The sequence below is a fragment of the Charadrius vociferus genome, unplaced genomic scaffold (genome assembly GCF_000708025.1).
Source record: "Charadrius vociferus isolate BGI_N301 unplaced genomic scaffold, ASM70802v2 scaffold411, whole genome shotgun sequence".
NCBI lineage: Eukaryota > Metazoa > Chordata > Aves > Charadriiformes > Charadriidae > Charadrius > Charadrius vociferus.
Window position 1 is genome coordinate 3319507 of NW_009646935.1, and position 21130 is coordinate 3340636.

The 21130-nt window shown below is 46.6% G+C and overlaps 1 protein-coding gene across 1 annotated transcript in view; it reads left to right on the top strand.

Annotated features, from left to right (window-relative positions):
- The first annotated feature begins 900 nt into the window (after nt 1-900).
- SYNDIG1 (synapse differentiation inducing 1) overlaps nt 901-21130 on the top strand; it is a 57549-nt gene continuing 37319 nt past the window's right edge. Inside the window, exons 1-2 of the mRNA XM_009894835.1 lie at nt 901-1380; nt 12389-12526. Coding sequence (XP_009893137.1) covers nt 901-1380; nt 12389-12526 — 618 coding nt within the window. The remainder of the gene's footprint in view (nt 1381-12388; nt 12527-21130) is intronic.

Genomic DNA, 21130 nt, shown 5'->3' on the forward strand with positions numbered 1-21130 from the left:
TACTATGAAGCTCTTTGAAGCCAGGAACATTTCTGTGATTTGTATGGTCAGGCCCAGAATCAAAACTCTGAGCTCATTGTTGCTGTGGCAGATACAGACGCATTTCAAAAAGCATTTTCCTTTGGCTACACCTGAGCAAAACTGGTGTCCTGGTGAGAAAGTGTTTGGGCTGGGAAAGGAAGTACTTTTAGCCTTCTGAACTGTCCCTTTGATTTCTCACGCCGTAGTGCAACCCACACAAAAGAGAGCCAGGCGGGTGGTCAGGTGAGAGACCAGTCTCTGGTCTGCAGAGACTGCCAGCTGAACATCCCAGCTGCCTGCCCTTCGCAATTGCAGATTTCTGAGAACTGAGAATGGTTCTTTGATCTTTGATCTTTGTTTTTTTCACCCCATCTCTCTTACCAGAGTGTTTAGAGGAAAGGGACGTTGTCCCCAGAATGACAGCGGCATACCTGTGGGAGGATGGAGGAGGCATCACAGCCCTTCTCTGACGGGACCCACCATTACCAAGACTTTTCAGGAAGTCACAGAATCACAGAATCACAGAAAGGACCCACCATTACCAAGACATTTCAGGAAGTCCTCTGTCACCACACATTTTCATTCACTCCTGTTTACCCCATGGATTTGGGGTGGGTTTTTTTTGCCTCTCCAAGTGGACATATATTTGGAGAGCTAAGGCAGGGTGTGCGCATATGTGGGGCTGTATTTCCTCATGAGGTGATACTGAAGACAAACTGATTTGGGTGCCTTGATATGTTATTCATTGCCTTTGTCCTCACCTTGGTCTCTGTTTCCTTTCTTCATCAGGAAGATGGGAGCCACTGCCCCAGTGTGACCTGACTCTAAGGTACAACAAAATAAAGACCACCTGTCCCACTCCCTCAGACACCTCCCAGTATGGATGGCTTGGTTGAGCAGAACAGTGTGCTAATGCACAATAAGATCGCTGAAGCCGGGAAAAGGAATGGTTTAATTAATACAAGGAACTTAGTGGCAGAGAGCCGAGACGGTCTGGTCTCTGTGTACCCAACCCCCCAGTACCAGAGCCACCGAGCAGGCAGCCTTTCCTCTCCGAGCTGCCTGGAGAATGGCAGGAACGACCCCGTGCAGCAGCTCCTGGACCCCAACATGCTGCAGCAGACGGTGGAGTCTCACTACAGGCCCAACATCATCCTCTACTCGGAGAACGTGCTGCGCTCGTGGGGCGAGAGCATCGGCTCAGAGTGCTGTGAAACCACCTTCATCGAGGACCGCTCTCCCACCAAAGACAGCCTGGAGTACCCGGACAGCAAGTTCATCGATCTCTCAGCGGATGACATCAAGATTCACACCCTCTCCTATGATGTGGAGGAAGAGGAGGATTTCCAGGAGCTAGAGGTCAGATGTCATTTGGGATATGTGGGGAAGGCTGTGGGGAGGAGGGAATATTTGGGGTTAAGTGTACAGCCTCCAAGAGCTGGTCTGCAGAGGATCAGCTGCTTTGGAAGCTGGTCTGCATGGGATCAGCTGTATCACTCTCTCCTCCAGCTAGGACAGTGAGTGATCGCTCATCTTTATTTGTTGGGTAAAGTCCCAGCTCTGTGGATGCGAATGGCAGAATTCCCAGTGGCCCAAATGGAGATCAGCATTTCCCTCCTGCCTCTGAATGGGCTGGTCAGAAACTGAGGAAGACCCATGTGCTTAAATGCTGTGTAAGGTCAGGGCCAAGAGCATCTGTCCACATACATGGAGCTTGTTTTACTCAGAGGGCCAACATCATCTCTCACTTTCTCCTGACTTGAACTAAGCATAAAGCAGATTGTTTTGCATACTAGCTCAAACATAAAACATTTCTGTCTCTAAACACAAAATCAGAATTCTTTGGTTTTTCAAGCTGCAATGAATCCCATGTCTCTGAAATAAAAGATTTTTTCTGATGGAGCGAAGCACTTCATTAGATCCCAAACGCAACATTTTCTTTTAGGCTCCTGTGCTTCATTGATTGCTCACAGTAAAGTAAGATACATTTTGTTCTCTAAATGGGGAAGACTATGGAAATCAACTTCATTCTTTCTTAAATGATGCATTTTCTACTTTAAAAAATCTTTTTGTTTTTGGCTGAAATGAGCTGCCCAAATGCAGCACAGATTTGTGTTTGCCAGTGTGTGTGGGAATGGAGGGGGTGCATAATGCTGCTGATCCCAAAACTTTCTCCAGCGCGGGACATGGATTCCTAACGTAGCAAAGACTGTTTGGCTGTCTGGAGCAAAGGTGTAGCTTCAACTCCAGTGTCCAAAATCAGATTGAGAGACTATTTTCTTGTGTTTCTCTGTTGCGGGAGTTTTCTCCACCGAGACCTAACAAGTCTTAAAACTTCTATTTTCACCTCCTGTAATACCAGTGTCTCACCCTGTCATCAGCACAGGGGCAACCCAACAAGAGCCCAACTTCTCTTTTATTCTTGTTTCTCTCTGTATCGATAAGGTAGGGAGGGAGAGGTGTTTTTCCCAGTGTGTGCCAGTAATGCTGTATTCAATGCCTCCGCAGGGAGACAAAAAGTTTCTCCCTGAGGCATGTGAGGGTGTTAGCTCAAATCACACCCTTCTACAGCATTTCCAAATTGGCTGTGGGAAGTCTCGTTTTCTTAATCAAAACAAAATCCCTAGTTGCTGCCTTTTTGCCCTAGTTTCTCTCATGCAGTAGTGATGCAAGTGACTGCAGCAGGCAAGTAATTGCCTAATGGTGTTATTGACACATCTGCCCTCGCATTTAGGCAGAAAAAAAAAAAGTCTCCCTCCTGTCAATCCAAATCCAGCAACACCTTCTTTAGCCAACAGTTGGAGGATAGGCTAAAAAAGGCAAGAAAATATGCAGGGCAAGGAAAAAATGTTTTATACCAATAACATTTTCTCTTTTCTTGGTGGGATTTTTAAGATGCTTTTGCAATGTTGGGCCCTCGATTAGGGTGTCTCTTCAAAGTGGTGCTGCAGGAGCTTGGTCAGCTTTTCATAGGCAACATGTCTTTCTAGAAAGCCACCTGTAAAACTGAAGGTGTGGGGAAAGTGACTTCATCCTTCCCAGATCTCAAGGGGAGAAAAGAGATTGGTACCGTGCTGTGACAGTGTGTGCATTGTTTTCCCTGGCTCCTCCTTCTTTCTGTCCTGTTTCTCTGGACTGTAGCCTCCTGAGGTCATATGTGTCCTTACTTACATGGGTGTACTGCATCTGGCACCACAGATTCCCCAGCCTCACTTAAACCCGCTGGGTGCTACTGTCCTGATAAACAGAGAGGTGTGTGGACAGCCATCCTCACCTACACGTCCAAAGTGCTCGGAGGAGGATGACATTCACAAAGTACGCACCTATGTGTCTTCCTCTGTTTTGCATTGGAGTTTCTTCTTCACCAAGAGAATGGAGAAATGGAAGAGAAAATGAGGCAAGGTCTGGGGAAGGACCTGCCTGACTGGAAACACATGCATTGCTAGAATTGCTAGAAGCCTCTGCTTCTAGCCCAGTATCAGCCTCCATTGTTGTGCTACTTGGCCAACCCTTTGCAGCACTGTGATTTTCACACTCCTCCATAAACCAGAACCAAATGACCAACCTGCTGAGCAGCTGTGCTTAGCACAAGGGGTCTCAGCATGGGGAGTAACTGGCAGCATCCCAGAAGGTCCAGATTCTCTGGGTGCATTCAGTAGTGCAGAAAGATGGGGAGAAGAGGAGAGATGCATTTCACAGCACAAGACCAGCAAAAAAGGTGACTGCTGTGTTGGGCTCTTCTGATGCTGTATTTGTGTGGCCAGATGTGTGAGGGCCTCCTGGGCTTGGCTGGTACAGAGGTTCACTAGAGACATAGCTTCACATGTTGGGACTCCAGGAATGGAAGAAAAGTATTTGAGGACAGCAGGCACTGAGTAGGGGAACAAACCATGCCAGATTGTTAACTACACAAAAATTTGCCTGTCTGTCCAAATGAGAAAAACAGCACCTGAATCACACAGCACGAGTCTGGCCCACTAGAAAGCATTTTTTTTCCGCCAGTTACTGGCAAGAAGCAAATGCTTTTTTAAATTACTAATAGACCCGAAGTGGGGTGGAAAGGGAGCAGAAGTTAAAAGGACAACAGTGAGAGACGATGATACAGCAGAGGTGCGAGGTTTTGCTTCCCCACTGTGAGAGCCTTGAAGGATTTGATTCTGCTGTTGAAGATGCATGGCACGTTGCTGAGTACGTTGCCACATTGACTGTCGTGTCACAGCTCATCGAGGGATGGGAGCTGCATGGGATAACAACAGATCAGGGCACAGTTCTTGTAAGGGTTTTTTGTTGTGCCATACCTGCTTTGGAACTTCTTTCTAGGAGAAAACTCTAAAAATAGCCCCTTTTTGCCAACACTAGCAAAAAGGGGAGCTTTGTGCAGAAGAGCTGTTGTCTCTTGAAAACTGGGGGCTACCGCCTGTTCTCCACCTGTCAGAGCAAGGCAAGTGGAGCATCTCAGTAAAATGCCTTCTGGGAGGCAGAACAACCCTGGGGTTGTGAGTTGTTTCCTTTCTGGCCTCTCCCAAGTCTCTCTGGCACTGCCTGTGTTATCGCAAAGCGCCTGCTTTGGGGTTTTTCTGAACTGGGTATTTAGTTGCTTAGAAATGCAGAAAAATCTAACGCACCCCTTTGTAGTGATCCTCTCCATGCAATACTTGCAGGAGTTGATGGACACGTGCAGAGAGCAGCTTTTATAGACCCTGCTGGTCAGTGTGTTTCTGCCAGGGTTTTGTTTTTGAAGAGAAATGGGCTCTTGATAACCAGAAAGGTTGTTGTTTTCCTGCAGAAAACTTTGGTGCGATGAAAGTTTCTGAAAAACACCAGCTATTTTGGCTGACAGTGATTTGGTTATGGTTTGACAAGCTGACCCAGCCAAGCTGTAGGGGCTGCTGCTCTGTTACCTGTCATCCCCTTCAGGATGGGTCTATCCATCTCACCAACATCTCTGACCAGTTGCCTAGAAGGAGGCACCTCCTTCCCTCCCCAAGCCCAGGGACTTTGAAGAACCTGGGAGATCTAGCAGAGGAGCAGGAGACATCCTAAGCCGGGGTCCTGCACATCGCTGCAACAACGTGGCCATGTTTAATTTATTTATTTTTCATTTTTCACTAGCAGTGTTTCTCAGGTCCTGATGTAATGTTATTCGGACTGCCTACAAAAATCATAATTGTCTGGAGGGAAAACCATTTCTGAGACAGATCTGATTAGCATATACAGCCCCACTTTGCTCCAGCAATTACCAGGCATGAAAGCAGAAGGCTGCATATTCTGTCAGAGCTTTAAACTTCTCTTTTCGGTGCCCATCCCTGAAATCAAATGATTCCCTATTTAGGTATCTCTGGAATGCTCATAAATATCCTACGAGTTCTTTATGCTGCAACTAATGGACAGACAACGTGTCAAATGTGGCGGCAGTGAAATATTACATGAGTTGCTAGCTGAAATACCCTCCTGTTAGAGTTCATGTGTGAATACAGTGCCATCTTTTATCCAGAAACGTCATTTGTCATATTACACTCCTGCTAGTTTTCCTCCTAACCCCTAGATAGATGGCTTATTTAGAGAAACCCAAGCTATTGATGGCAGCAAATTGAATTATTCATATGTGTCGCATAAAAGAATACATCTGAGCTCTCTCTTAAAACCCTTTTTCTCTTTCCCAGCAACGTCTGAAACAGTCTCTGAAAATGAAATAAATAGAATGTTCTGGGGAATGAAAGAAGAAAGGAAATGTAGTGCTTTCAAGCTAAACCTTCTTTCTCTTTTTTTTTTAACTCGTCCCTTTGACATGAGCATAAAAGTATAAAGACAGAAGGTGGATCCTAAGCCGTGTCCTGTTCCATGTAACTCCTCTTCTCAGTGTTCCCAAACACCTCCTGGCCACGTCTCTTCTGCAATGTGAAGAGAAAGCCCTGGAGGGGGTTTATGCACGTTGAACCCCATATCTGTGCTTTCTCTCAATGTGGTCAGCTTGCACAGGCTTGGGCAGTCCTTCAATGTCCTGAGAATCACAGAATCACAGAATGATTAGAGTTGGAAGGGACCTTAAAGATCATCGAGTTCCAACCCCTCTGCCACGGGCAGGGAGCCCTCCCACTAGACCAGGGTGCTCAAAGCCCCATCCAGTCTGGCCTTAAATGCCTCCAGGGATGGGCCATCCACAGCTTCTCTGGGCAACCTGTTCCCGTGCCTCACCACCCTCAGAGTACAGACTTTCTTCCTCATACCTGATCTAAAGCTAGACTCTTTCAGTTTCAAACTGTTACCCCTCGTCCTTTCGCTACACTCCCTGATAAAGAGTCCCTCCCCACCTTTCTTGTAGGCCCCCTTTATAGGCCTCCCTGGAGGCCTATACGGTCTCCCCGCAGCCTTCTCTTCTCCAGGCTGAAGAACCCCAACTCTGTTAAAGAAGAGCTGAGCTGCAATGTCCTGAGCCTCCCCTGGGAGTAGGTACCCAGAAATCATGTTTGGACAGCCTCTGGGAAGCTGAGCATGGTGGGGTTCCCCTTCCAGAGAGTTCTGCAGCATGGGCAAAGAATATCTAGCGCAGACATGGAAGGCTATAGCATGGGTGACATCCGAGGCAGGTCTTGCGTGCTTTAGGTATTTGCTTTCATGGCCATTTCCCTTCAGGCTCTTGCACCTTGTTTTCACTAATGAATTCAATAGTCATTGCAGGAGTCTGGTCAGGTGGGAAAACAGTATTTTCTCCGTCCTGCACCTGGTGAACTGAAGAAAATGGTTCAATAAATGTCTTGCCCAAGCTCACCTAGGGATGTGTTGTGATCTGGAACTGTCATTTTGGTTTCTTTTGTCCTGTGGCACGTGCTCAGAAGAACACAGGGGCATGGGATAAAGTCACAGGGAAAGATGGAGGCATTTGGGCTCTTGCTTCTGGAAACACTTAGACCTGTCTGAGTTTGTTGATTGTGTTAATTTCTCTTAGGTACTCAGGTGGCACGCCAGTGGAGAACAACTCTGGAAGGACTGCACAAAACTGACTGGCTGAATGGTGGCAGATATGTTTCAATGTCAATAAATGGAGACTAGCACATTTATGGAAAAATAACCTAATCCACGTGAACTCAATGCTGAGCTTGTAACTGAGTCACAACTCAGAAAAGAGCCTGTGGAGAAATTATTGTCCGTGCTGTTCACAGAAGTCCCATAGAACGGTGTGCAGGGCAAGCCGATAAGTCAAAGAAAATGTCGGGTATCTTAAAGAATGGTTTTGAGAACAAGACAGAGCGCCGGCAGCATTTTGCTGCTGTATTGAAGCTCAGTGCAACCAACTTTCTTACATGGGTTGGGCAATTGTGGTCCCCAGTTCTTAAGGACATAGTGGAGATAGAAAAGGGCAAAGAAAAAGATCAAGAGGAAGTAGCAGCCTCCTTACAAGGAGCAGTGAAAAAGGTAGAGGAGTCCAAGGAGTAGTGTATGAGCCAGTTGCACAAGATCATGAAAGTGAAGGACGAGGTGAATGCAGACCTGCTGTTCGCCAGACCCGCGATATTAGAAGCAGGGGACACTTGAGGGAGCTAGTAAGAGATTGGCTTAACACAGATAACCAGAAAATCATTGTTCATACACGAGATAGCGAATGCTTGGTGACTTGCTGCCACAAGAGGTTAGGGCAGATCAGCAAGTTCAAAAGGGATTAGACGGATTCATGGAGGAGTGATATTATGAAACAGATATTGGAAGGAGTTGGCAAAGCTTTTCTTTCTAATATCTCTTACACAACAGTTGTAGGTACTGGGGGAGCACAAGGGATGGACTGCAATGTGTCCAGGTTGATGTCATGTCCTGCTGCTGCTGTCAAAGGCAGAGCATGGGGCTCAATGGACCACTGCTCTGACCCCACAGGACACGCTTTATGTCCCTGGGCTCCTTCAGAGGCACATTATTAACAGGTTACAAGAGTGATTACACTTCATTTGCATTTGATTTATTTTTCTCCCTTACAGAAGAAGCCACTGGAGTCTGGAGATACTGAGCCCTGCCAAGGGATATTAACCTTTATTAGCCAGCCCTAGGTGAAGGCAGCATGGCTGGGAAATCACCTTCAGCAGCCTCCACGTTTCCTGCTATGAATCTTGTTAATAGCAGCCAGGGCCCAGAGTGATTCCCTTACTCATCATCACATCCCTGAGTTGTCAGACTGACACTATGCAGAGAGGTCCCTGGGCTCCAGCCCATAAGTGGCACGAGCTCTGGATGAGCTGCATGCTGTCATTTGCAGAAGGTGGGGATGGGGCACACTTCTTTGAGGACTGGACCACAAAGGAAGCTGTGTCAGCTCTAAAGCAAAAAGAGGACAATCATGAATGGTCACGCCCCCCTAGTTTTAGCTGTGTACTGCTACTTTTGCTGCTGAAGTGACTCAGTGAAGAGGGAGATCTCCCTAATATTCCTCCAAAGGCAGTGCTGAGCCCATCTGCTCTGCAGGGACCACCTGCTCTTCTCCTCCTGGCAGAAACCTGTGTCTGCAGACTGTGGAGGTCTTCCTCTCCCTGAGTGGAGTCCTTAAAGTGATCCCCCATGCCACAAAGAACAACATTGATGGAATGCATTGCATTCACTGCAACTTCACCCTTCTCAACAGCTGACAGCGTAAGCTGCCGAGAGTCACTTCTCTGCGGTGGCTGCTGGCCCACCTGCAAAGGCCTGAGTGTGCCGTGATACGCATGTGTCTTCTCCATGAATGCACAGGGTTGTTGGGAGACCCCTGTCACTCACACAGAGATTAGGGATATTTTCTTTATGGCTGTGATTACCGTTCTCCCAGAGAAAGAGCGTGATTTAGGAGGCTGTGGTAGCTGGCCTCTTTTGGTACGCATCTGTTTATTGCTGTCTGCAGCAATCCCCTTCCAGTAGCAATGTGTTGAATGCAAGTTACTGATGAGCCACAGGCAGACTGGCTGTGGGTGTCTAGAAAATGTCACGAGGGAGATGATCAAAATCCAGGGGGACAGGAAGAAGAATGAGTTTGGACAGCTGCATCCAGGGGTTTTCCCCCCCCGGTACATTTTGGTTTTGCAAGGTTATATATGAAAAGCTTTCCAAGCAAGGAGAGACATCTGTGAGCCCATTCTAGAAGGCTGGCTGCTTGACTGGCAAGGCAATTTAGACGGGGAGTTGGGGAAACAAGAGGAGCGTGCACCAGGTCAGGGTTAGTGGATTATGGATCATTTAAATACCTTTAAAATTGAAGGGGAGCAGCTGCAAAACTCAAAATGGTAAAAAGAAATAACTAGGCAAACAAACAAATAAATAAGACATCACCAGGACAAAGAATCCGTGATCTCAACAGGTTTTAGAGGCATCACCTCTTAAGTAAGCATCAGCCAGATGCTGCTCAGTGAGGAGTAAGTGTGTTGAGGCAGAGCAGTGATAAACTATAGCCCTTGGTGGGAGAGGTACCATGCGGCACACTGCCTTCGCCATCTGCTGCATGCAGGTGAACTCAGACTGCTTGCAGAAGAGCAAAGGGATGCAGAGTGCTGGTCAGAGTAGGACATCATGTTTAACTGCATTACTGAAACAGGCATTGTGTGGAGGGAAACAGAGCACATATTATCTTAGGGTTGCATCATGTTTTGGTCTTTGTCAAAAACAGACCACTGGACCATCTGGATTTGAAGCAGATCCCACAGGGCCATACCAGCAATTAGGTTTGTATGCGGTGTGTGCATGTTGCTGAATTGGTTGCTTTGCAGGAAAAAAGGAGTAATACCAAAAGGGCTGTTTCCTGAATATCCATCAAAGGTTGCTGGCAGCTGTGGTTCACAGCAGACATTCTTGTCTGACTTCTCCAGTGTGCCTAATGTTTTAATACTGGAAGGGACTATGTGACCATCAAGTTCAGCCACCGGTATCGTGCAGGCAGCCCATAGCAGGCTGTCTGCAGAGCCTATGTTCACTCATAATGTCTTGGTTGCAGTAAAGCACATAGCTTTTAGGGATAGCTAGCCTCAATTTAAGAAAGAGCTTTGTGTAATAGAAAATCCATTACAACTGCAGAAAAGTGTCATCACCATCTCTGCTAAAAATCTGCACCTTGTGTCTGCTCTTCATCTGTTCTGCTTTCAGTTGCTGGGGTTTCTTCTGCTTTGCTGCCAAATGAAAGAGCTGTCTCTGATCGGAAATTATCTACTCATGCAGGCACTTACAGACTGTGATGAAATTGCATCTTAAATTTATCTTACAAGTGAAGTTGGCTTCTCTACTTTCTTCCCATGTAGATGATTTTTTGTGGCATGATGCGTGTACCTGCCTTCTGATTCCCGACTTCTCTAACATACTTGGGAAATAGTGGTACCAGAAGTGGACCCATTATGTATATGTCTGTAGTACTGTACCTTTTCTTCCCTCTCTGTGGATCACATTCACTCCTCATGTGGTGCATCATGGAGGAGGCTTATTTTCAGCTTGCTTTTGACTAAACACTTTGGTCTAGAGGTTTTCTCAAAGTCACTGCCTCATGAAACACAGTCCAGAGCGCACACCCTGCATTCAGCTCTGTGTACAGAGAGCCTTGCTGTCTGCGGGTGATTCCTGCTCCCAAGCCATGGTCCCTTCTGGAACGAGCTGTCTATGTGATTCAATATCCCTTCTTAAATATCCTCTTCTGTCTCCCCTCCCTTCTGCACTCATTTGCTGAGGAAGCATTACTATCGACTGAAGCAGGTAGTTGAATTTCACGGAGTAAAATTCATTGATGTTTCAGCTTCACCCTATCGGTCTCCAAGGTGGCCAGATTTGCGGTTCTGTTCAAGGCTGACTTCTTGCGCAGGTCATTTGGGAAGTGTCAGAAGCAACCCCCTTGAATACAGAAGTCAAAGTTTCCTGTTGAATTGTCTCGCACTCAAATTCCAGCTGCTGTAAAATCCCACACGCTCTGTGTCTGGGAAGCAGACACCTCCTTTCTCCTAACAAAGTTAATTTCTCCTCTTCATCCTTTGTCATGTCCACAGTTTCCGCAGAAATCCAGTTTGTGCCTACCCACATTGCTTGTGCCTAAGGCATTTTAGGCCTGCAGAGATGTGCACCATTGAAAAACATGCGTAAATAAGACAAGAGTCAAAGAGCTTGTGTGGGGGTGTCCCAGCTGGTTCACCCAGTGAAAGCTTTTCCTCTGATGGCGTCACCTAGTCCTCTGGGGAAACAGGCCATTGTCTTCATGTCCTTTTCCCATATTAGCAGGGGAAAATGGGAAGGGAAGGGAAGGGAAGGGAAGGGAAGGGAAGGGCTGCTTGCTTTGTTATTCACGGCAGTTAACATTAATCTGTGCAGGGCGCTGTGCTTTCTGCAGGAATTCATGCTCTGGGGAGATGTCCTCTGGGGCTTGATCTCCTGGTGACTCCAGTCTTACCCGCACTCCTGAGGTCACCTCTTCCTCATAACAGCCACAAAAAGGTTGTGGATAAACTGAGGCTGAGATTGCTTTGTCCTGTGCTGTCTTCTCAGCTGAACTCCATGTGTGTTGGCGAGGGACACACAGCAGTAGTCAGTGAGAATGGGGAGGGTTGTTGTCATTGTAATAACTGCTTCTGCGACAAAGGGTCCATTCGGAGCAGGAAATCGCCACTGTGTGCTCAGTAATTTCAGAGATGTGTCATTTCTGCTACAGGGCCATTTGCACAGGTATCTGTTCTCACGGCAGCATCTTGCATGGGCTGCAGAGAGCTGCAGAGAGCACCACTTAAATCACTAGGGGGAGGACTGTGGAGCTTGCTGAGATTACATCTTCCGTGTTAAAGCACAAAGATGTGTCTCCAAGAGACATCTGGAAAGGCGCTGCCTTCTGTAAATATTCTCTGTGCATTGTGGTTGGAAGTGGTTGTGCAATTGAAGTGGAAACCACCTGAACCAGATGTCATATCTGAAAAGGAGTGAATCCCTCAGCGTCCTGAAGAGACTGTCAGCTGCTGCTGCTGCCGCTCCTTGGGACCCTGTGATCCTCCTGTCTCTTGTCACTGAGGTGGTTTCAGCTGCATCAGGATGTATTTTGCCTTGACTCGTCCTAAAATTTTTCCAGCATCATGAAGACAGTGATGTGGTCTGACTGACAAGATAGAAGAGCTCTTTTCAAAGAGGGTAACTCGATTGTGTCTTTACCACCTCAGCAAAAAGCCTGGAGTAGCTGGGAGTTTTTAGGAGAGTAACGGTTAGGGATCCAGGTGTTTAGCTGGAATGGATAAGAGGTACCTTTTGCTGTTGGATTTCCTTCTGTGGTGTATGACTTCTCTTTTTTTTTCTGCTTCTGGTTCATACCTGGACTACATGGTCAGCACTTTCTGATCCGAATTATTCTGTGATATCATTAACTAGCACATCTACATTTCTCTCTCCCTTGTTATTCCAGAGCGATTACTCAAGTGACACCGAAAGTGAAGACAATTTCCTGATGATGCCACCAAGAGATCATCTCGGCCTCACTGTGTTTTCCATGCTCTGCTGCTTTTGGCCATTGGGAATTGCTGCCTTTTACCTGTCTCATGAGGTAATGTTAAAATGTCTCCTGCTAATTCAGAGCTTTGCATCCATGGAGTAGCCATCACCCCACACCGGCAAGGAAAGTTCACCAAGACCCAAATGTGTGCAAGATGCTCTCCAGGGTAGTGGGAGGTGGTTATGCAGGGTACTGTGTTCTCCACCTTGATATGTCTTTGTGACAGTGGTGGTTGTCTTGTGAGACACTTTGCTGAGGAAGGATTCTACAAAATATTTTAGGGTTTAGTTGACAATGGTCAGGCTCCACGTCAGTTTATACAATGCTCAGCTGGGGATTTTCTGTGGATGTGACTTTTGAGTTGAAAACTCGCTTGCTATCTCAAACATTTGGATTTCCCACTGGAAAAACTAATCTATTGGTTCCTACGCTGATCACGTGCAAAAGCAAACCAGGTAATATCCTTCCAGGAGCAGAAAAATCATTTCTGTTCTGCAGAAGCAAATTTGCTTTCCAGGAACTATTTCCTTTCCCCCTGAAAAATTGCTCAGTCTGTTCTTCTTGTCCAATTTTAATATAGAAATATTTTTTACCAGAGAAGTGACAGTGTTTTGGTTTGTTTCCTTCATAAGATGGGCTTGCTGGTTTCCAGCCTGTGCCTAACAATTACCTCATGCCCCATCATTTATTTCGACAAGTATGTCTTCGTAAGTGCCTGCAGAGTAATTATTGAGTTTCCCAGCATGGCAGATAATGTAACATGACAGAAAAGGAGTCACACTGGAAGTCTCATCAGTCACTGCGAGGAAGAGTTCACTTGTATTTCTACCTAATAGGTAGCAATGCCTATTGCAAACTACAGTCTGTCCTCCACAGCACCCAAAATCATTCACACTCTCGCCTGTCTTTCTAATCTGCCTGCTCTAAACATCTGCCAGCGCTGGGTATTTGTCAAGCCAGAGCAGGCACTTCAGATCTGAAGAATCCTAGTCTTTGATATGAAAGAAAGAGATATAGCAGTACTATTTTTTGCTTTAAATGAAGTGTCTGTCATTGAACTTGGAGGCCTCTGAGACAATTAAAGTTTGTCCAGTGGAAAATAACCAGTCTCCTTGTTTGAGTGCTATTGATTTCTCAAGTTTGGGTCAAGGGATTTGCCTGATGATGATGATGACAGCAAAAAGTAAAGCATTGGGTGGGAGCTGCATGCTCTTTAGTATCCTGCCGTTTGGTCCTTCAGACGGAGCTATCCTTCAGTGGTTTCAACGGCCACACGTCTTCACACACATGGATCAGGCAGGATTTTTCAGCAACGCTGCAGCCAAGGAAGGATTGGGAGTTTGTCACCATTAGCAGCATGTTTGCTCTGTGCTGGGGAAAATAGTGCATTCATTAATTTCCTGCAGTAGCATTCCTTCAGGAGGCCTGGGGATTGCTAGCTAGTTTTATCTAAGCAATGAAAGCACAGCACAGTCCAATAAATGCAAAACAAACAACGTAATTAAGTACTAAAAAGCAGTAAGGCTGAGAAGCTAAATGTGCTGAGAGCCAGGGTAGGAAGGATAGGGCAACCACATTAGCTGTGAACTGATCCGAGGGGCCAGCATGAATCCGTGAGACCCTGCTACCTTGACAGGAGCGTAAAGAAGGTGGAAAAAGTCACACAAAGGCAGCGAAAGATTATGATACTGTGTTGAAGGATTTAGGCCCTGGAAAATGGAAACTTGGGTGTTGGTTTGGTTTAGCATAACGATGGGGAACTGCTGAATGTGCTGCCTAAAACTATGAGCTGTCAGCGAGGAAGGTCAGGCAGGTGCTTTGCTTTTATTAGGTTGAGAGGCGGTAAATTAATCTTCGTTAATTGACCTCTTGGGTTCACCAAGGCAAGCTGTGGCTGAATCCAGCCAAAGGGAGGACTGCGTTTCTGAGGACTTTTGACTTCTGCTTTTTGTTTTTGTGTTGGAAGTAGAATTTTTTTCTTCTCTCCCCACTAAAAGATGGCAATAATAATGCCGTGCATGATCCTTTCCTCCCATCTCTCCTCTTAGCCCTCTCCAACAGCTGGATCAGATGAGAACTCCTTTCCCAAATCTCTCTCAGAAAGATGTTCAAGTCCCTGCTCATCCCAGCCCAGCACAGGCATGTCAGTCTGTCCACTCCCTGAGTTCCCAGGCAGGTCCCTCCACTGCCTGCCTTCCCCTCCAGCAGGTCCATCATGGCCCTGAGAAACCACCAGCCTTCACTGAAACTGGCACTTCTACAAAACTCCACATCCAACAAAAAGGCCCTTTTTGCAGTGGAAAAAATAATCTCAAATTAAGGCCAAAACCTTCTATGGCTGATAACTGGCTAAAATAGCTGGTATAAACCACCAAAATCCTGCATCTAGCTAAGCGAATACCGACAGTGGTATTGACTCATACTTTGGAGCATAAACCATTCAGAATGATGTTTTATATGTGAGGTAGTAAAACATTATGTCCTATTAAACATGTGATTTCTATTTTTATAGGTCTTCTCACTTAAACTCCTAATTAATATTTGAGATCTCTTGTTAATACAAAAAGGTAGTCTAACATTCCCAATCCTTTATCAAAAGTCAGAACTATAACTAAAGATCAAAACCTGGCACTTGGCATTCAAAACTTTTTTTGCAGTTGGTTGAGCTCTTGAAAATGTCATGTTTTCAAAAGTCTCCTGGGTAGTTCTACTAAAAACGCCCAGTCTGGGAAAAAATCGTAACACATAGGAACTTTAAAGGTGGTGGATGGATTCTTTGTGACAGAATTTAGGACTTGTAAAATTTTTTAAAATATGTGGTCTCCTTTAGGTGTGCAATGCATTTACAGAGCAAGGCCAGATTTGCAGAAGATATATTTGCAGCACAGCTCAGTGCGAAGGGACAGGTGTTCTCGATTTATTCCTGCAGCACCTGGCAGTACATTTGTGCTGCGTATGTCTATGTCACGGTGCAAAAGAATTATATAAGGATCAATCTTGTAAGGTTTCAGAGATGCTCTTTACAAATAGAAAGATTATCTTTCCCTGTGCTCCGTAAAAGCAACATGCTTCCTTGCAGGGGCTACTTCTGCTCTGTGTGGGACTTAATGTTTCCACCAAAGCTCTTGCCAATGTGCTGCTGACTTAGGGCTTCTTTGGGGCCATCTGTATCGAACGATGCAGCTGTGCAGGGTCTGCCTGCATGGTGGAAATGAAGATGCGCGTCAGGTTTAGCTGAGCCAGCAGGGAGGAGGAGTGGATTCAGAAATGCACTCTATGAAAGCAAAAGCAGCTCCTTTCCATTGGGATATCTGATTTTCACAAGCAGGGTATCGCCTGGTGATCTTCCAGTCCCAAGCAACGCTGAGAGTCGCTGCTTTTAAGCTTCCCTCAGTAAAACAGAGAGCCCGAGGCCATCACTGTGTTGCGTACTTGCACATTTACTTGCTTCTGTTTTGATCTGTGTTTTCCTTCCCACAAGAAACTTAACACCCACCGCTTGTGGCTGCCCAGTCCTGCTCTCTCTGTCAGCTACTGGTAAATCACTGCCAGGACTGGGGCATTTTCTTCCCGCCATGTATCCCATCTTCCATCATGCTTGCTTCTTTGGACCGCGAGATCGGGACATGATTCCCGTTGCCCCTCAGGCATAAGGCGTCCTCCTGGTCACACAGGCGTCGAGCTAAGTGGTGTCTGGGTCCCCATCTGGCCTGAGCTGTCACAGCTAAGCTACAGGGGCTTTGTGCACATGAGCCATTTGGGTGACCTGTCCAGAGGCCACTGCATTAGGGTAACCTCTCAGGACGGGTAACGTCTCCAAATACTCTGATTTTTAACAGTAGACAGTGTTTATTGGCTAATTTTGTGCTTTTCTACAAAAAAGGCATATGAGTTCTTACACTTCCAATTTTTTGGATTAGCTGCTTTCCTAACAGCTTACAGCTGAGTCTGAAGGGCTCGGTCAGAGGGAGTTTTGTACCGTTTGCTGGGAAGCCTTTGCAGAGGAAAATGTAAATGCCATATGCCTTTCACCATAAAACTCTCCTCCACAAATGGTGTCTGGTCAAAAAAACCTCATTATGTTTAGGTTTTTGTAAATCTCCACCCTCTGGAGTCATGCAGGTACTTCAGTTTTCATTTTTACAGAAGTTTTTAGCTTTGTAGTTTGTAGACAAGTCTGAAGCTTTGTAAGTCAGATAAAAAAGTTTAAAAAAAATCTTTTTGTCTTGTCAAGTTTACCATTGAACCTATCAGACGATTAATCCTGTCAGGATTTCTGCTTGGTGGGGGCTGATAATCCCGAGAGGTCTTTTTGTCTGAATCCTCTTTTTCTCCCTGCGTTTATTTTTAAGAAAGAGAGTAATACTGTGGCACACATTTCTTTCCCTCCCGTAAAAAGAAATTCATTATCAGAGACCTAAGTCTGTGCTGGTGTGAATGAGCTTCACTTTGTACCTGCTGTCTTGTGGGCCATGTGGAGCCCTTCACCCCCAGTAAGTCCACACCAAAGCATCCAAGAGATGCCAGCTGGGCCAGAGAGAAAGAAGAGTACATACAACACCTCTACCCAGCTTCTGTGCAGCCTCCAGGCAGCTGTGTCAGGCTGGCATAGACCTGAAAAATCCCACTGGACACTTCTCAGCATGCTTAGGTGCTCAGGTAGCCTCCAAACCCACGTTCCTCCCCGGCAGCAGGTGAGACCTGCCAGGCAGCAGACTGCAATCCAAGTGCACGTGAGCAGTCGCTTCCCATCTGCTGCGCTTACTCTGCGCCGTAATTCCCTTCCTCACACAGCGATGGAGGGATGCGCGGCTCTGTAACTGTTTCCGCAGCCCGGGGATTGCTTGAGTGGGCACCGCTCCAACTATCATCGCTCGGTTTATCTTTAAAGAAAAGTAGGGACTGCAAACTGGGTAAAAGGATTTTCTCCATTTTTCATGCAGACACGAGGCATAATTGATCAGGCAAAAGAGTAGCTTGTCTTTCTTCATGATAACTTCTGAACCGTTTGGTTACTTTCTATCCAGTTTTCAGAGATAGAGGCTTTGAAAAAAGTGTATTTTGACACGTTTCAGTCGTCACTGGGGTGAAGAGAGAGATAAAGTTTGTGTCCCCACTGAGAAGGAGAAGACAGTATGAACTTAACATTTATCAGAGACCAGAGATTAGGTGCTCAGCACACATGGATGTATTTCACTTTCTTTGCTATTCTGCATCAGATTTTGACATCTAGCTACTGCTGAAAAGGACAGGGAAATAACAGCCAGGTGTTATCTGTTGTTTATTTATTAGAAATGTGGCTCATAGTCCCCATCTCAACTGGGAAAACCATGAGACGGGACAGCAGTGTGACATGCCACATTCCACCAAACTGGCTGGTGGTGCTGGTAAGACCTTTCTATGCTCTACCAGCCCACCCTGTTTTTTTTTTCCTCTCTGCCCCACTTTGGTCCATCAGAAAACAGAATATAATAGACCATAAAGAAGTTGACATCCACAGCCATAAGCATATGTTTGTGCTGGTGATGCTGCATCCCCTTGTGTCTGAGATGAAAAGGCACAGGCGAAAACAAAAACCTGGAGTATTTTTCTTTACTTGTTATATGTACATTAACAGGCCCAGCTGTATACTTGCAGGATGTGTTGGTCAGCATTGCTTTAGCAATGCTGGCAAAGCAGACAGCGGGCTTTTGCATTTTCAAGAGATGTTTTTGATTTTTTCAGCATTGCGTCGTTTCTTGGACTAAGTAGCACTTGTACAAAAGACCTGCCGGTCAAAAGAAGATCAGCTTTAACCTCCTTAAATATCATATGAAAAAGTCCTCTTTTTTGGTGTCTTGGACCAGGATACCAAGTCACACAATCCCTGAGTTGAATCTGGGCTGTTGCTTCAGGTCACACAGCTCGGATATAGGGTACCGGGTATGTTCTGGGGCTACCCAGCCCTGTCTCTGCTCTTGAGCATGCAAAGCTTTGAGCTGTCTGTGCTGATCACTCAAAAAACCAAATCTCTGCCTTCTTTGTCCTGGCTCTTGTGTGTGTATGTGAGTGCAAGCACATGCAGGCACCCTTCTGATGAAGTTCTGTAGTCTTCGAGCTGTCAAAGGTTATGAATAAAACTTCCGGACAATTAAGCCCTCTTGTGTTAGGAATGAGTCAAAATAAGTCAAAATTAGTTCCTCCTTACATGGAGCTGCTAAGGACTTTTGTGGCAGAAATCGTCCCAGCAGAGCTCTGTGCCAGTGTCTCACGGAGGTGGTCAAGGGCTGACAGTATGTCTGCTGTCCTTGCGTGAGATGCCCAGCCCTGGGAGGTCCATCGCTCACTGGGCTGTGTCCCAGTTGAGAGGCAGACACCATGACTTACGGGTTTCTCTGAGCCTGTTTCAGTCTTAATAGCTGATGAACATAGATTCTGTTTAGTTAATATATATTATTTCTTGACTCTTCAGCTGCCTGGTGGGAATCATTTCCCCTCCACTTCTGTGTGGAAGATCTGGTTTGCCAACTTCATCTTACCAAGGAGGGGACCAAGCCAGGGGCTCACACAGAGGGTCAGGTCCCCCAACCAATGCTGGGGAAGTCCATGCTTACATGACTTCATCCCTAGGTGTCTGTGGCTCTCAGACCCTCATGTCATGGGGCTTAGCTTCTTGCTGGGACGAGCTGTATGCTCTGGGACTTCTCCTCAGTGATCACCTTAAGAAAAAGCTGAGTTCTTCCAGCCACATTCATAACACAGGAATAGCTGTGGAGGACTGGCATGTTAGATTTCAGGCCTGATGTTTGGCAGGAGATTGAAACCATGGAAAACAAGGTTTTGTACGAGGAAATGTGGGGTGAACATTGCTTGCAAACTGCTCGTACAGCTCTGCTTGCAAACTGTCTCTCTGTATGAGTGCATATGTGTGCGCTCCTGTTAAAACACAGCGCTTGCAAGGATAAGCACTTCAAGATCATCAGATGACACCATAATTTTAGCTACCACAAGACAGCTGTCTTGTACTTGCATATGGCTCTTCAGACATACATTTCTTGTGCTTTGACTTGCATTTCTACTGGAGCCTGGGTCTGAGGAGCATGGCCTATACTGATCGCTTTTAGCTGACGGCTTTCACCCCTGGTCTACCTTGTCCAGTCAGGGGGTTGCGGCAGGGGCTGCCTGTGTGTGCCCCTTGGCAGGTCTGTAGACAGGACTGATGCTGACCTGGAGGTGGGTCTGCCCCTGGAGGAGGGAGCGGTGCTGTGCATACTGGTCACCCTGGGGTAAGCAGCATGAGTCAGTCCATCAGCAACAGAAAACAGTAAAACTGCTGGCCATGCATGTTCATTAGACACAGATATAGAGTCTGTTAGAGGAAAATATGTCATGCCAGATCCAGCAGTCCAAGAGGGGTGAAGTTGCTGCCGCTCCATGCCCGCAGGTCCAACCAGCAGCAAGGCTGAAGATGCGCTCCTGGCAGGCGTACACACACAGAGCACACACATACGCCACGTACACCACGTATTTACATATGTGCATGGCTGGCCAGACAGATCACGGAAGGACACTCAGAGCACTTAACAAATGCAGACAGCACCAGCAGCCTCTTCCTGCTTCTCTCTCTCTCTGAGCAGGACGGAGGTCACTTGAATATCTATCTGTCCATATATCTACCGATCTATCTATCTATCTATCTATCCACACATATGTATGTATATTTATATATATATACACACATCTGTGCAATGTGGATCCCTCCAGTACCTGGGCTCAGGCACACAGTCTGCCCAGTAGTGAGGAGAGAGTGGGGATCCCTTAGCCTTTTTGAGGAGGAATAAAGGGCATCAGGGAGAGGGAAATACGCTGTGTTGGATGGGGAAACTGAGAGTGGGAGAGGGGCTGTGACGACCAGAGTTAATTTAGGAGCATGGCATGGGATGCGATTGCTTGGGTAGGACCAGCTTACTCCTCCAGGTAGGTCTTGCTTGAAGAAAAGCAGGTTAGAGATTTCCCCTGTTAGAAAGGATTAAATGTAAGATTGCATGAATACTGCAAGGTCCTTTCTCTGCCGCTGTGGCTCACGTGAGCATGTTCCTGAGGCAGGTGGTTCCAGCTATGGGCACTAAATAGGTTGGTATGATAATTTCTGTCCTAACTAGGACAGCTCTGTGTGGGGCTGGAGCTCTCCCTTGACAGCAAGTGTCTCTGTGCAGGCTCAGAGTGAAAAGCAAACGCTCGGAGGATAACATCCCAGGCCAGCAGAGCCCACGGGGAGTGCAGAACACGGGCATGGCCAGGGCATGGCCAAGGCTGTACTCACAAGGGCTGGTCTGCAGAAGGTCGCTGCTGGCTGCCTGTCCACGCTGCTCCCCTTGCTTCCATCAGGCAGATGGCAGATTTGCCGGGCAGAGGATGGTAGTGAATACTGAACAGCACAGCCTGTGCCAGCATAAAATAACATGGCTGCTGTTCTCAACGTGACACAGAGAGAAACTACCTGCTGAGATAGCCAGGAACATATGTCGCTGTGTGAGGCTGCTGGGTCTCTTGTTCTTGGAAGAGCAGCTCTGAAATGGATGTCCCTGGCCCTTGATTAGGGACTTTTGGGTGACACCCCTTGGCTTTGCAAAAAGCTCGTCACGTCGTTCAGTACATTCAAGGTTTGCAACATCT